At 36.8% G+C, this 16,272-nt stretch overlaps 1 protein-coding gene across 1 annotated transcript in view; it reads right to left on the reverse strand.

Moving 5' to 3' along the window:
- Positions 1 to 16,272, reverse strand: part of GOLGA7 (golgin A7) — a 25,663-nt gene continuing 9,391 nt past the window's right edge. Inside the window, exons 3-5 of the mRNA XM_006896998.1 lie at positions 4,972 to 5,073; positions 3,869 to 3,931; positions 1 to 211 (exon numbers count right to left, since the gene is read on the reverse strand). Coding sequence (XP_006897060.1) covers positions 3,884 to 3,931; positions 4,972 to 5,073 — 150 coding nt within the window. The 3' untranslated portion in view covers positions 1 to 211; positions 3,869 to 3,883. The remainder of the gene's footprint in view (positions 212 to 3,868; positions 3,932 to 4,971; positions 5,074 to 16,272) is intronic.

Consider the following 16,272-nt stretch of genomic DNA (forward strand, 5'->3'; position numbering starts at 1 on the left):
AGATTACAGAATCCTACACAAATTAGAGACACAAAGTGGATGCTGAGTGGCTAGAGGTCACCCCGGGTGTGGAATTTTAGAAAGTTAGTCCTTGGAGTAATGGCACCATGGCTCTGGCAGCAGATACAAAGGAATGATGCTCTGGAGAGGAGGTAGGGGACACTCTGCGATCGGCCAGTGGATAGATGAGGGTCCCAGCTTGAAGTGGGATCTATAAAGAGGAGAAAAAGGCTTTATCAGGCCATCTTAAAAAGAATCTTTATAAATGTCTCTCTTACATCAACCGACTGATAGCTCCTAATGTGTGGGTTATATCCTATTAACTTATGTTTTACGTAATAAAACACTTCAACGTCTATTACTTGCTAAGTGAGTATAAAGTATATATAGCTTAATAGTCTAGAAATCTAAACTCACAGGGTTAAATTGCTGACCAGTTGTGTCACAAGAGGTAGTATAGCAGGGAGTAAGGGAAGACTTTGGAGTCAGAATGCCTTGATTGCAATCCTGATTCTGCAACTGCCACATTTTAGTTGTTTAACAGGAATAAATATTATCTACCTTGTAGAGTTATTGTAATGATGATTCAAATTATATATTTAAAACAGTACTTGATACATAGTAAATGCCAATAAATGTTAGCTGCTGAGGAGGCCAATCCTTGGAAAAAGCAAGCTATTATGTCTGGAAGGTGTAAGGTCAGCAAGAGAGAAGAGGACCCTCAAAAAGATAGACTGGCAGAGTGACTGTATAAACAGGCTCAAGCATATCAGAGATGAAGAGAATAGAATAGCACAGGACAGAGTAATGTTTGGATCCATGATTCACAGTGTAATTCTAAGTGATACCTGGCTAAATGGCACCTACTGACATGATCATCAACACCAATTTATTGTGACAGAATGACTCTACATTTCATTTTTTTCAATCATAAAGAAAACTCTTACTACAGAAAGAAAAACCAGTTTAGCTAATAGTGTGATTATAAATATATTACTTTAATCTGCAAAATATTAAAATTTAAATTTATAAAAGCAGTATGTTTTGTATTTAAAAAACAAGAATGGTTCATCCTTATTTTTGTGCAAACTTTGTTTAAATCATTAATTCAATTGCCATATAATGCAATCCTTGAAAGCTTGAGGGGAAAAAAAATGACAACTGAATTAATTATTCTTACAGCTATTCTCCTACTCCAAGATCTCAACAACACAGAGTTTTGGGCTCATGAACACATAGATCTGAATAACTAAACTGTGCCGAATAAAAATATTTGTATTCATGAAACTATCCAGGAGTTTCTAATGTAAATTTTTCCTATTTCAGAATTTCACAGTTGTTTGAATATTGATAGATTAGCCTCTGGTGGGTAATTGCTCAAAACCTCACACCATCTCAGAAAAACATTCCATGTAGCAATAATAGCTGCAAAATGAGTCATGACAAATGCGCTGTGCCAAGTCAACGCAGCTGCAACTGATAAAACGTATTCCAATGGCAAGGAACAAAAACCACACATAAGGTTCTTGATTGCTTGTTTGAGAAGTATCATCTTGGAAATTGTACATGGGAAAGTAACACTAAGTGTTCCAAAACAGTCTTTTTAAAGAAATAAACACATGGTAGAGGGCATGTCATTAGCTCTTTAGTTTTCAGAAATTTATGTTCACTAATGTTAGGAAAACAGATTCATCCTGGAAAGGGTTAAACCAGGTGGCTCCTTGGAGGCAAGGATTCTGAGGCTCCGTCTAACATACTTTGGACATGTTGTAAGGAGGGACCGGTCCTTGGAGAAGGACATCATGCTTGGGAGGGTGGAGGGATGGCGCAGGAGGGGAAGACCCTCTATGAGGTGGATTGATTCAGTGACTGGGATAATTGGGATGGGAATGTCAGAGACAGTGTGATTGGCACAGGACAGAGCAGAGTTTAGGGCTGTTGTACATAGCGTTGCTATGAGTCACAAGCAACTTGACGGCACATAACAACAATGCTGAAATAAGATAGTTTTGAAATGTTGGTTTGTATGATTTCAATGAGTGGTACAGAAACAGATAAAATATAAGAAGGGGATAAACATAGTTATCTGAATTCTTTCCTTTCTATGTTCCTCCTGTGGCAAATATATGAAAGTAGATCGGTTTTATAATGGATGAGATTGGGATCATATACCAATATTGTACTCATTAGCTGTCTGAACCTGAGACTGTAATTTAATTTACTTGTACTTCAGTATATTAATCTGTAAAGTCAGAGAAACAATTTACAGGGTTCTTGTGATAACTGTTACTGTTCTATACCATTGATAGCTGACACTCCAGTGGCTTTTCAGAGCCAGTAAATCATACAGGAGATCAGTCATCTTTCTCCCGTGAGTAGCTCATTGATTTGAACCACATGCTTTTGGGATGGCAGTGCAGTTTCTTACCATTCAAGATCCAGGGATAATCAGAAGTACTATATATGCAATAACTAGCACATAGTAGGTACTCTAAAATGATAACTATTGTTGTTGCTCCAGGGATGACGACGTACACTGTATGTGGCCTGATAATTAGTCATTGTGTTGTTGCGTACTATAGAGTTGGAACCGACCCACAGCTGACCCTCTGGTGGCTTTTCAGAGGCTGTTATTTGTACAGCAGGAGATTGCCCATTCTTCTCCTGCAGAGTGGACAGACACTTGTAAATAGAGCCAAATGCAAAAGGTGTACAGTGTAATAGCAGATCAGTCTTTATACAAAGATCTCAATTCTAAAATTAAAAAAAAAAAAACAGTAAAGTACCATTTTCTGCCACTCAGAAGGTTGTGCTAACATACTTCAAGAAATTAAAAACTAGTCCAAAGCATCATAACATGATTTTGCAGATAGAATCCTAATTGCTGTTAGGTGCTGTTGAGTTAAGTGATTCATAGTGACTTTGTGTACAAAAGAACGAAAACACTGCCTGATCTTGTACATTTTCATGTTTGTGGATATATTTGAGCCCACTGCTACTGCTGCTATGTTAATCCATCTCACTAAGCGGGTTTCTTTCACGGACCCTGTACTTTATCAAGCATGGTGACCTTCTCCAGTGATTGGACCCTATTCTAGGGATGGGTCCCTCCTGATAACATTATTAAAAGTATGTGAGATGGAATGTTGCCATCCTCACTTCTAGGAGCACGTGGTTGTACTTCTTGCAGGAAAGATCTGTTTATTCTTCTGGCAGTCATGTATATTCAGTATTCTTTACCAATACCACAATTCAAAGGCATCATTTCTTCTAGATTCCTAATAATATGAACATCCTCCATCCCCATTTATACAAGAGCATTATATGGGTATACAATAACATGAATGTTCTAAACAAAGGGATGAAATGTAAAATTCTATCTACTAGATTAAGTTTCTTCTCAGTCCTCTGAAGCCATTTAACTATAATAAATGAAACATTCCGTATGCCTCTACTCCTTTCTAAAATGTTCCTTTGGTTATTAAAGCCATTCATCATAAAAGAAGGGTTGAGAAGTCTCTGAAACGACACTTAGATGCAAAACTAAACTATTTAAATGTTTATGATAATTTTAGCATATTAAAACAAAACAATCCTTCTCCCTATCCCCACAAAAAAAGGCAAAGCAACAACAAAACCAGTGTGAGAAAATATGGGGGGATGTCATCAAATAGAATGTGGGTTAAATATGATTTTTTAACTATCACATAGGGTTGCTATGAGTTGCAGGCTACTCGATGGCACATTAACAACAAATATAACAAATATACCATTATTTCTCTGGATGACTTAATTGCCTATTAGGCAGGGAAGAAAATCCATGCATCTTTGAAATTTGTAAAACCTGCACATAAACTGTATTATTTACCTTTAATTCTAAGGTTTATCTTCCACTGCTCATGCCTCTGTCTTCATAAATGGTAATTTCAATCTAAACAGCATGGCTGTTAAGAAAACACACTATAGAACAAAACATAAAAGGGGACTATGGCAAGATGATGTGCGTTATCTGCAGCAATTTTCTTTCAGTGTGTTTATAAATTAGTAAATTGTTTTTTAACTACATGATGCTTTCTCCATCTTGCTGAAAATTTTAAGAAATAGAATTTCTGTAGTAGTCCACATGTTGTTCTTCCCAACAATTTAGAACTTATTTTCAGTTTAAAAATCATTTTTCTTTGTTTTGTCATTACAATCAGGGGAATTCTTAACTAGAAATATAAAAGGAGGTAATGAATTCATAGGTTCACAAAAATCCTCTATAACTGTATGCAAAAATTGTCTCAAGAGAGAGTTCATGACCTCTAAAAGTTTAAGAACTATTGCTATAGCGTGTAATTAAACTCCTGAAATTATTATCAGCTGGAAGTCTGGAATTATGTGATCTATATTTAAAAAAAAGACTCTACTCATTACTCTAGTGTCATCAAGCTATATTAGTTCTTTTGCAATTTTATTTACTAAATTCACTTAGTGATTTTTCAAAGCTTAGTGCCTCTAAAATATGCACAGTGTGTCAAAGGTAATGAAAAATACATCTGGCAGCTGTAAGTGATTTCAACTAGTAGATGAACCCAAGGAACTGCAATTCATTTGGATGACAAGTCTCACCACATTATGAGTTTATACATTTCAAAGGGGCTTTAAGTTCAGAGTTTCTGCAGCTGAAATGCATTACTCCTACCACCCCCATTATTACTACAAGATGCCCTCAGAACCACCAAGAAAGACGGTAACCAGAATACTAAACAATCCACAAAGATCTGCACAATACAAAGGAAGGGGAAGCATGCTTCAAGAGAAAAATGTTGGAAATGGGAGGCTTATGGTAGGTATGCAACTCACGCAGAAACTTCCTATGGCAAATGCAAGAGATGGGAGTTAAATTCTCTCCAGCCACTGCTCACAAACTATACCAGAATTTTCCTTTTTAGAAATATTTGGACCTTATGATCTGGGTTAAAAAGATACAACTCGAAGTCCTCGCTCAATGGGATCTGTCAGGAGGAGGCCTTGGGGAGCATATATCTTCTCATTCTGCTCTTGAATGTATTTGGAGACTTTCTTTAGAACCTGAGAAAGAAACACATTTTTAATACATTTTATCAAATTTTCCTTATTGTGTTAGCTAGATTTCAAAATATTCAGGCAATGGATTTAGTTTTCAAATCAAAGCATAGGGAGGAATATAGTTTTGATTATTTGACTCAAACCAGTTGCATACAGCTCTCCAAGATATAATACCTAATACGTAGCATAGCATGATGGTCTCTCCAAGTCAAGTGTCTTCAATGCAGTATTAATTGAAAACACACACAAAACCAGGAAAAATCCCCTCTGCCTTACCCTTTAGTTTACAGAGAAATAAGCTGATAATCATATAAACAAAGGTCAGTTATGCTTTCCCCTTTCTCAGCTCATAAAGTGAAGTTGTGGCATGTTCTAATATTAAGACTTAGCCCTTGGTCTTCCATTTCAACACTGAAGAACCGTTTCTTCTTCTGTATGTTTTCATCAACGTTAAATAATGAGAGGTTGGCCTATAACAAAAAGTAGCACAGTCATTTTAGCACTGACAAGTATTTCCTTTGTAAAATACTTAGCTTTAGCCACATGCAGTTTCTGACAACCACACACTTCTTGAAGCATTTCCATGGCTACATGTAGTACTATTCTACAGTGTGCTCTGTGTCCTACATAGGACCCTTAATTTAGAAATCTGGTATTCAGGTTGTAAAAGTCAAAGCAAATATAGACAAAAAAACAGATAAGATACAAAGGAACTTCTGGAAATTGCCAAATCTCCAGCTTTAATAAGGGCAATTCTGAAACACATAAGCCAGAAGAAAATAAATCTTAACAGCTAAAGCCCAAATCAAAGAGTTACATGTTTTATTTCAGACTAAAAGTCATCATAACCCTTTACTGGCCTTAATGTTCAAAGAGGCTTTGATCCATCACTTTAAATTACTATTTATTTCCTTAAATTCACACTAGCAACAAATGATAAAATCAGAGATGAAACGTGAACACAACTAAAAAAAAAAGGGGGGGGGGAAGCGTGTGCAAAATGTACCAGATCAAATTAACAAATTTGGATGTAACAATTTAGGTGCTTTGGTTAAAACTGACTTAGAATGTAAAACTCTATACAGCTTGTATAAATAATCCTTTTAGTGAAGGGAACGAATTTAAATAGTTTATTCCAGTTACATCTACGGATGTAATACAATCTCATGGTTTATACTTTTTTTTTTTAAGTGCTGAAATAGTTATCTGCAAGGCTAAGACTCTGCGTGTAGTAAAGAATCTTACTTCTCAAAAAAGAGTTTTCCATCTAATTATTTGAAAAGGAATGCTGGCAGTATGGTGGTTAAAGCTCTAAGCTATTAAGCAGGTCAATGATTTGAAGTCACCAGTCTCTCTACAGGACAAAGGTGAGGAATCTACTTCTGTAAGGATTTACAACCTCACTACAGGATAGTTCTATTTGTCCTACAGGGTTGCTATAAGTTGGAATGGGCTCACTGGGGATGACTTTTCATTAATTATCTTTCTTAATGCATAGATCATTCCTCTATTTTCAAGTCTCAAAAGTACTTGAGCTGTGGTTAGTGAAGAAAAAATACAAAACTAAGAAATCCTTACATATTATATTTACAGCAGTTTGTCAATCATTCTTTAAATAATAAAAAGAAGTGGTCTATAAGGTGCCTAACTTGGGACTTCATATTCTAATTTCCTTCTGACCTAGCCTGCTAGAATTGGAAACTGGAGAGTCCACCTCCCCTCATCCCAGTTTATTAATATTAAAGGAGATACTAAAAAAATGGCTGCATGGCTGCTTTCAAAGAAAGGATTATTTGAGAACAGCATTTCTCCCTCTTTCCTAGAATACAGATTACAAGCAAAGTAATAGCATTCCTTTATTTGAGTCAAGCATAACTTTCTTGGGCAAGACTTTTATTTAAACTTGATTAACACTCAGGAGTTATCAGTTCAGAAAGAAAACCATTAGTTTTCTTTTTGTGCTCCAAATCCTCTCTTATATTCTTTAGGTGAGGGCATCACTGTCCAAACAAGATGCTTTTAAACTCTTAAGTCTTTTTATCAAGAGAAAAGCATTAATAAGAGTAAATTCATACTGCATCCCACACAGAACAAAGCACCATTCTTAACCCAACAAACCTGATACTGACATTTTATTCAAACTTAGCATTTTTGGTTAGTCAACATCAAAACAAACCGTGGAATTTTACAAAATTATCTCTGCTATTCTCAAACCCTTAAAAAAAAAAATCTCAATTTGTGTAATGTTTACAAAGCTCAACAGTCTCTTTACAATTAAACTTCAGGCAAGGGGACTACTATTCTTCTTGATAATATTAAATTCCAGAAAGGCTATTAGACACTATAGAAAGAAGACCTAAGCAAAACTAAGTGAAGATCTCAGTAAATTCAGAAAGTATCCACCTTCTCTAACTCTGCTTTTTGTACAGATAACTGAACACAAGCAGAAGGGATGCTTTTTTGTTGATGAACAAGACAGACAGCTACAGAGAGGAGAGCCTTCTATAAGCCCATCTGTTCCCTAATTATAATGGGTAGCAACAATAGAGAAATAATACTGAAATCTTTATCTCATTTTATATCAATAAATAGCACATTATAGGAAAAAAACCCCATGACTGTTCTAGTGAGATTTAAAAGTTCTATTTACAATTTCAAAAAAATTTAATCCACATGACAGAGTGTTAGCAATATTATACTTGACTTACTGTTTGCAGACTAGGAATTTTAGTGTTTAAAACAATAATGACTGCTTCAATCTTGCTTTTTCACACAGTAAGAAAATAACAGCACAACTTGAGAGAGGAATTAAGAGCTTAAGAACTAGTTGTTCTTAGACTTCTAATTATCTTATAAAAAAGAGTCATTTAAAAACTTTGTTTCAAGAGTATTTTACCAAAAAAGAGTATTTCACACACACACACACACACACACACACACACACACACACACAGCTTTGGTGGCCTAGTGGCAAGAAGCTGTGCTGCAATCACAAAGGCACAAGGTCCAAGGTCATCAGCTGCTCCTTGGGAGAAGGAGGGGCTATCTCCTCCTGTGTGATTAACTGTCTTTGAAAACCTGCTGGAGAGTCAGCTATGAGTCGATTCCGAGACTCTACAGTACACAACAACAATATATAGATAATAAAATAAATAAATGGATGTTGTTATGCACTGTCAAGTTGGAACTGACTCATAACTGACTGTCTAGTAGGTTGTCATAGGCAATAAACTGCACAGGAGAAGACTATTTATCTTCCTTCTACAAAGCAGCTGGTGGATTCAAATGGCATGTCTCTGGATTGGCAGCACAACTCCTTACCACAAAACCACCAGAGCTCCCTAAATAAATGTGTAAGTATTTTATGTTTAATTATGATCACTCTTATTAATTCTGCATGATCCAACTATTCATATCCATTTCTAAAGTAAAAACAAAAAATACTTCTTTTAAAATGCAGCTGTATTTTGACATTTGGTTTCCTGATAGTCTTATTTTTTTATCTGCTTGATAATCTATAGAAAGAAAAGGGAATTTGCTTTGCTTACTAACAATTTTTATTGTATGCCATCTAGTTGATTCCAACTTAGAGGACCGAGTAGAACTAAGCTATAAGATTTCTAAGGTTGTAATGTGGAGGCAGACTGAACAGCCTTTTCGTAGGCAGAGGTTAATGGGTTCGAACTGCTGACTTTTTTAGTTACCTATTGAGTGTAACCACTGTACTACCTGGGCTTCTTATACACTGCCTAGAAAGCAAACTTAAAATTTAATTTAGAGGCAATTTCCTTTGCATCTATTGTACTGAGAACAGCCTTTCAAGATTAATAATGAAGGGTTTAGTTGAGAGGTACTAAATAGTGTATTAACAAAATAAGCTAGCAGGTATTAAAAAAGGTTATACTTAAAATGATAGTAGACATGTACATTAATAAATATCAGGTTAAAAACAATTATTTTTAAATCTAGCTTAAGAAAAGTTTATTAAAATTCTATCATGTGTGAGGCAATTTATTAATTCTAAGATCCATTTTATGTTGTGAAAACATAGATTAAATAATTTAAACTCAAACCCTAACTGGCAAATGAGTTAGGTGACAATTACTAATTTACATTTTTTATGGCAGTAGGAATATCTATACCTTCTTCCACAAACAGACATGAACAAATGTATAATACAGCTGTTGTTTACCATCGAGTCAGAACTGACCCACAGCTGACCCTCTGGAGGGTTTTCAGAGGCAGTTAATCACATGGGAGGAGATTGCCCACCCCTCTCCTGTGGAGCAGCTGATGGCCTTGAACCATGTACCTTGGGGATTGCAGCGTAGCTTCTTGACACTAGGCCACCAGAGCTCCCTATAATACAGCATAACATAATTTTTTATTTAAAAAAAATTACAATTTTGCCCATAAATCAGAAAGTAAATGAAATGACAACTCAACTATCCAACACTCCAGTCAAGAATAAACAACTCTGGAGAATGGATTTCTTTCTTAAATTTACAATATTACAGATTCTCTCCTCTCCTCATGTTGTGCCACCAAGTCGCCTGTGACTCCCAGTGACCTTATGTGTACCATCTCTGAAGCTTACCCTGTCTTGAGCCAGTCTCAATGACTCTGACGTACCAATCCCCATTGTCCCAGTTACTGTATCAACCTGTCTTAACTGGGGTCTTCCTCTCCAGCACTGTCCCTCCACCCTTCAGAGCATGATGTCCTCCCAGGACCAGTCTCTTCTGGCCAAAGGCCCAAAGTATGTGAGACAGAGCTTCAAATCCTAGCCTCCAAGGAAAAACTTGGTTTCACTTTCCCTAGTCCATCACAGTTCATCAAAATAGCCTTTCACCCCATTACTATTATCACTCTATAAGTAGTCTGAACTCTCATTTCCTGTTTAGACTTTGGAAGAACTTCCCAAGTGGATCCCCTACTTCCATTCTTTTATAACTTTTCTCCATAAACCAAAGGGAACTCTTTAAAGTAAAAATCTGATCATGTCTCACTCCTGCTTAAAACCGGTTATGTTCCTGTTTGAAAAACAATGGACTGTAGTCCTGCTTATCTACATCCCTTTCCAACCACTATCTAGATCTGCATCTCCTGCCAAACGGCCTTCTTAGCTCCCAGGATCCATGGTGTTTCTAGGCCTCTACATACTTTATCTCTCTCCACGAATAGCTCTGCCCTAGGCTTTTCATCTTTTAGTTTAAATGTTATCAATTTAGTGGCTTTTTTGACCATCAATCCAAATTAGATCACTCCTACTATTTTCTATCCAGACAATTAGCATAATGTTGTTTCATTTATTTGCTTTTTTGTTATCCTCAGCAAACTGTAAACTCCAGGTCAGCAGACATGTTTGCTTTGCTCAATCATGCTTCCTGCACACTACTTGCTTAGCAACAGTAGGTATTCAAATACTTACATGTATGATACATAGCATTAAGATATATAAAATTATTTATTTATCACGTAGGTATATGATATATATAAATCCTGTCTACCATATAATAATAATATTGTTTGCTATGTGCTGTTAAGTCAGAAGTGACTCATAGCTGACCCTTTAGTGTGCTTTCAGAGACTATAAATCACAAGAAGGTGATCATCTTTTTCCCACAGATCAGCTGATAGATTAAAACCAGAAGCCTTTGGGTTGGCAGCTAAGTGGCTCCTTATCACTAAGCTACCAGATAATAATAATATTATTAAAAGAGGAAATACTAAGACCAAACAGACTGAAAACAGATATAAATCTAATTTCTGACTGTGAAAGTTAAGACACTAAAGAGAAATGAAAATGAACAGCTTCTCTATGTGATTCTAAGGACAGAAACTATTTAGTTATTGAAATATACTCCTTTTACATTCGATAGGATTACGTTAAAATTATGATACATGTGAGGATACTTATGAAGACTACAGCAGCCTTTTTGGTAAATAGTTAAAAATATTTTTAGCTGTTGCAACTATATTTGTTCTCCACCACCTCAAGTAACAAATTACAGCTAACACTGAAAAGAATGGGAATTCCGGATCACTTAACTGTGCTCAGAGAAACCTATATAAAGTAAGACGAAGCTGCTTGAACAGAACAAGGGAACACTCACTGCATGGCTTAAAATCAAGAGAGGTGTGCGTCATGGTATAGCCTTTCTCCACACCTATTCAATCTGTGTGCTGAGCAAATAATTCAAGGAGCTGGACTATACAAAGAAGAAAGTGGCATCAGAATTGAAGGAAGACACATCAACAAATCTACATTATGAAGAGGACACAACCTTGCTTGCAGGATGTGAAGAGGACTTTAAACATTTGTTGCAGAATTATCAAAGACAATAGCCATCAGTATAGATTATATTTCAACATCAAGAAAATAAAAAATCTTTACCTCTGGATCATCAAAGGAACATCATGATAGATGGAGAAAAGACTAAAATTGAGAATGACTTCATTTTACTTGGATCCACAATCTACCCAAGGTAATAGTATTAAAATAATCAAAAGACATGTTGGATTGGAGAAATCTTCTGTAAAGGACCTCTTTAGAGTTCTAAAGAGCAAGGATGTCAGTTTAAATATTAAGGTGCACCCAAACCAAGCCATGGTATTTTCAACTGCTTCCTGTATATCTGAAAGTTGGACAACTGAATATGGATGATAAAAGAACTGATGACTTTGGATTGTGATGTTGGAGAAAGTGCTGAGTTTCTAACATACTAAAAAATAACAAGTCTGTCTTGAAGGAAGTGAAATCAGGGTGCTCTTCAGAGGCAAAGATAGTGAAATTTCATCTCACATACTTAGGGCATGTTGTCAGAAGGAACTTGTCCTTGGAAAAGGACATCATGCTGAAAGGTGGTGTGTCTGAGAAGGGGAGGAGGACCCTCAACAAGATGGACTGACACAGTGACAGTGGTTTAGATATATCAGAAATCAGGTGGATGGAGCAGAATATGGCAAGGTTTAGATGGGTCGCTCACAGGGTCACTAAGAGTCATAGTTGACTGATGACACTTGACAATCACTCCCCAATCCCCATGTATTTTCAGTATGTTGTCAGGAGGGGTCAATACTTAGAAAAGCCTTCAATTTGGATTACAGCTCAACATTATGAAGATAAAAATCCTTATCATTGGCAAGATCATGATAGATGGAGGAAGACTGAAGTTATCAACTATTTCATCTTGCTTTGACTTGCAATCAATACCATTGGTACCAGCAGTCAAGAAATCATAAGACATGTTGTATTAGGAAAATCTGCCATCAAAGACCTCTTCAAAGTGGTAAGGAACAGTAATTTCAACAGGCCATGGTTTTTGCAATCACTTGTTATGCATCAGAGAGTTGGACAATGACTAGGGAGGATAGAAGGAGAATTGACGCCTTTGAGCTGTGGTGCTGGAGAAGAGTATTGAATGTACCATGGACTGCCAAGAAAACAAACAGATTCATCCTAGAGAGGGTTAAACCAGGCTGCTCCTTGGAGGCAAGGATTCTGGGGCTTCGCCTGACATACTTTGGACATGTTGTAAGGAGAGACAGGTCTTTAGAGAGGGACATCATGCTGGGCAAAGTGGAGGGACAGCGCAGGAGGGGAAGACCCTCTATGAGGTGGATTGATTCAGTGACTGGGGTACTCGGGATGGGTGTGTCAGAGGCAATGAGATTGGCACAGGATAGAGCATGGTTTAGGGCTGTTGTACATAGGGTCGCTATGAGTCACAAATGACTCGACAGTACATAACAACAACAACAACAAGATGAAGGTATATCTCATCTAAGCCGGGGTCTTTCAATTACTCGCTATGCATCTGAAAGTTAGACAACAACTAAAGGTGACAGAAGAATCAATGCCTTTGAACTGTGGTGCTGAAGCAGAGTACTGACTAGCATACAGACTGCCAAAAGAACAAATAGGTACCAGGGTACTCCTTAGAGGCAAGGATGGGACAGTTTCATTTCACACAATTGGGGCATGTTGTTAGGAGGGGACCAGTCCTTGGACAAGGACATCATGCATGAAAGGGTGAAGGATCAGTGAGAGAGGAAAACCCTCAACAAGATGGACTGACACAGTGCCTGTAACAATGGGCTCAAGCACACATCAGATGATGAAGATGGCACAGGACAGGACAGGGTTCAAATCTCTTGTTCATATGGTTGCTATGAGTTGTACTGGACTCAATATATCTAACAACAACACTGTCATCAAGCTGATTTTGATGCACAGCAACTCTGTAGAACAGAGGAGACCTATCACATAGGGCTTTCGAGGATGTAAATCTTAAGGGAAGCAGACTGCTTCAATCTTTCCCCCGAGGAGTAAATGTTGGGCTCAAACTGTCAACCTTTTGATGAGCAGATGAATGCCCTAGGAAGGTTCCTTTAGGACTAAAGGTTTAATTTGAGCAAAATATTCAAGCAAATATTTCAAATGTACCCAAACAGATTTTTTTTTCCTCATACCACCTCACTCCTGGTAAATTATGCTTTGTCCCAGACTGGCAGCTAACCCAATGTTTAAGATATTCTGGGAGTCATCAGATGTCATTTTTCTATTAAGACAAAGTACCATGTGTGTAAATCTTGCCTTGAAATTAAAAAAAAAAAAAAAGTGGGGGGAAGTGAGGAAAATGTGCAACAATGAATGACTGAAAATCAACTTTTCTGTAAACTTTCATTAAAATCACAATAAAAAAAGGAAAATAAGATTTATATGTTAAAAAAAAAAAACCTGTTAAAAAAACGGAAATCAAAATGGCTGAGTTATCATCTTATCCCAGCAAAAATAACACACACACACAAAAAACCAAACAAACAAATTCTGTCTAGGTTATAGGGAGATTGGAACTCTTATACATTGCTGGAAGGATTGGAAAATTGTATAATTACTGAAGGAAAAGAATACAGCATTTGATTAAAGTTAGAAAGAGAGATACTATCTCATTGCTATCGAGTCAGAACTGACTCTTAATTGATCCTCAAGGCATGCAGTTCAAATTCACCAGTTGCTCCACAGGTGAAAGATAGGCAATCTCCTCTTGTGTCATTTAAAGCCTTTGGAAATCTTCTGTAGGGTCAGCTATAAATCGGTTCTGACTTGACGGTATACAACAACTACAACAAATGGGCTTCTGTAATGGTAAATCACACTGAAGGTGATTGCTCATTTTTCTCCTATGGAGCTGCTGGTGAATTAAAAGTACTTGGGATGCCTGGCCTTTTGGTTAGCAGTGCCAACTCCCTACAGACTATGTGAATGATCTATCAATCTATTACTTGTTATATATTGTAGAGAAATAAGAATTATGACATGAAGAGATAAATGCAAACTCATGTTCATTTATGACAGCACAAATAATAAAATAGACTGAATATTCATAAATGGATAAACACACTATGATACACAGAGAAACAGGTATGTTAAAGAATAATGGAAAAAATCTCTGGTGGTTTAATCTATACTATGTGGTGCTAACCAAAAGAATGATCATGATTCTTGGAAACATCTCACAACACAGATGAACTTTGAGGACATTAAGCTGAGTGAAATAAGTCAATCAAAAAAAAGCCAAATAGTGCATGAAAACTCTATTGTAAAATCAAGCAGTAGTTTATGTACAGGAAAAAAAAAGTTCTTTGATGGTTACCAGGGATAGGAGCTGGAAGTAATCTTTATCTAGATTGTAGACATGTATTGATTTGTATAAAGCAAAAGCAAAACAGTAAGGAAGAGGTATGATCAAGACAAAAGATGACATTGGGAGATGCACAAGACTTAAAGGCATAAATGTATGTACTATCACACATCAAATCCTCTAATAACAAACAATAATTGATGAGTGAATACATAGGTAGGTAACGAAAGCTAAAAGAAAAACAAAATGGACAAACTAGCTCATCAGTCATTTTAATAGTTATTATTGGTTGCTGTCAAGTTAATTCTGACTCATGACATACTTTGGACATGTTGTAAGGAGAGACACGTCTTTAGAGAGGGACATCATGCTGGGTAGAGTAGAGGGACAGCGCAGGAGGGGAAGACCCTCTATGAGGTGGATTGATTCAGTGACTGGGGTACTCGGGATGGGTGTGTCAGAGGCAATGAGATTGGCACAGGATAGAGCAGGGTTTAGGGCTGTTGTACATAGGGTCGCTATGAGTCGCAAACGACTCGACGGCACATAACAACAACAACAACATGGTGCATACAGTAGAACTGCTCCATAAGGTCTTTATGGCTGTGATCTTTCAGAAGCAGATTGCCAGGCCTATCTTTCACGGACCTCTGAGTGAGTTTGTGACTAGGAGTCAATCAACCACCTGAGCCACATAGGAAACATTTCCAATAGTGGTGGTGGTACTGTGTACTGTTGAGTCATAACTGACCTACAGCTAACGCTCCAACTAATGATGTAATTTTATTTATTGGTTTACTTTGAAAGCTAACCATTGGCATTATTATTTCTTAATATAGAATGAAAACAACAATCTAAGCACAATAGGCCATCAAAGCTCTTTTTCCAATAGCAAAGAGAGATAATATTTACACAAACTAGAATAGTGGCAAAGGAAATCATACCTTTTTATGGAAAATGATAGAAATTTCAGTCTGCTAAAATGAATTTTTACCTCTTCTTTATCTTCCACAACTAAGTATAGCACTAAAAAGACAAGAGTATTACTAACAAAGTAATGAGGTATAAAGTTTGACTATGGACATTCTCAGTTGAGAAGACAGCAGAGCAGCTGTGTATATAGGAGGTAGCTGGAAAGAAAGTAAGAACTAAGAAGCCTAAAAGGTGGAAATTGGGAGAAATAAAATAATTCTCAGAAACCTGGGTAGATTGAGGACATATGTATTTCCTACTTCTTAAGTGCAAGCCAATTTAAACATTGATGCTTTGGTGGCCTTGTGGTAGGAAGTTGTGCTGCAATCCAAAAGAAACACAGTTCGAATGCATTTGCTACTCTGTGGCATAAATATGGACAATCTCCTCCCTTGCAATCTACTGCCTCTGAAAAATCCACTGGAGGGTCAGCTCTGAGTTGGTTCCAATTTGACTGCATACCCAAACTGACAAGCAATTTTGCTCTAGGAGTCAATTACGTTCCCCTATATGCTGTGGAATAGATGGTATACCAATTGACATGTTTCAGCTAACAGATGTGCTCACCAAGTTGTGCCAAGAA

The sequence above is a fragment of the Elephantulus edwardii genome, unplaced genomic scaffold (genome assembly GCF_000299155.1).
Source record: "Elephantulus edwardii isolate Elephantulus edwardi_28Jun2011 unplaced genomic scaffold, EleEdw1.0 scaffold00195, whole genome shotgun sequence".
Classification (NCBI taxonomy): Eukaryota; Metazoa; Chordata; class Mammalia; order Macroscelidea; family Macroscelididae; genus Elephantulus; species Elephantulus edwardii.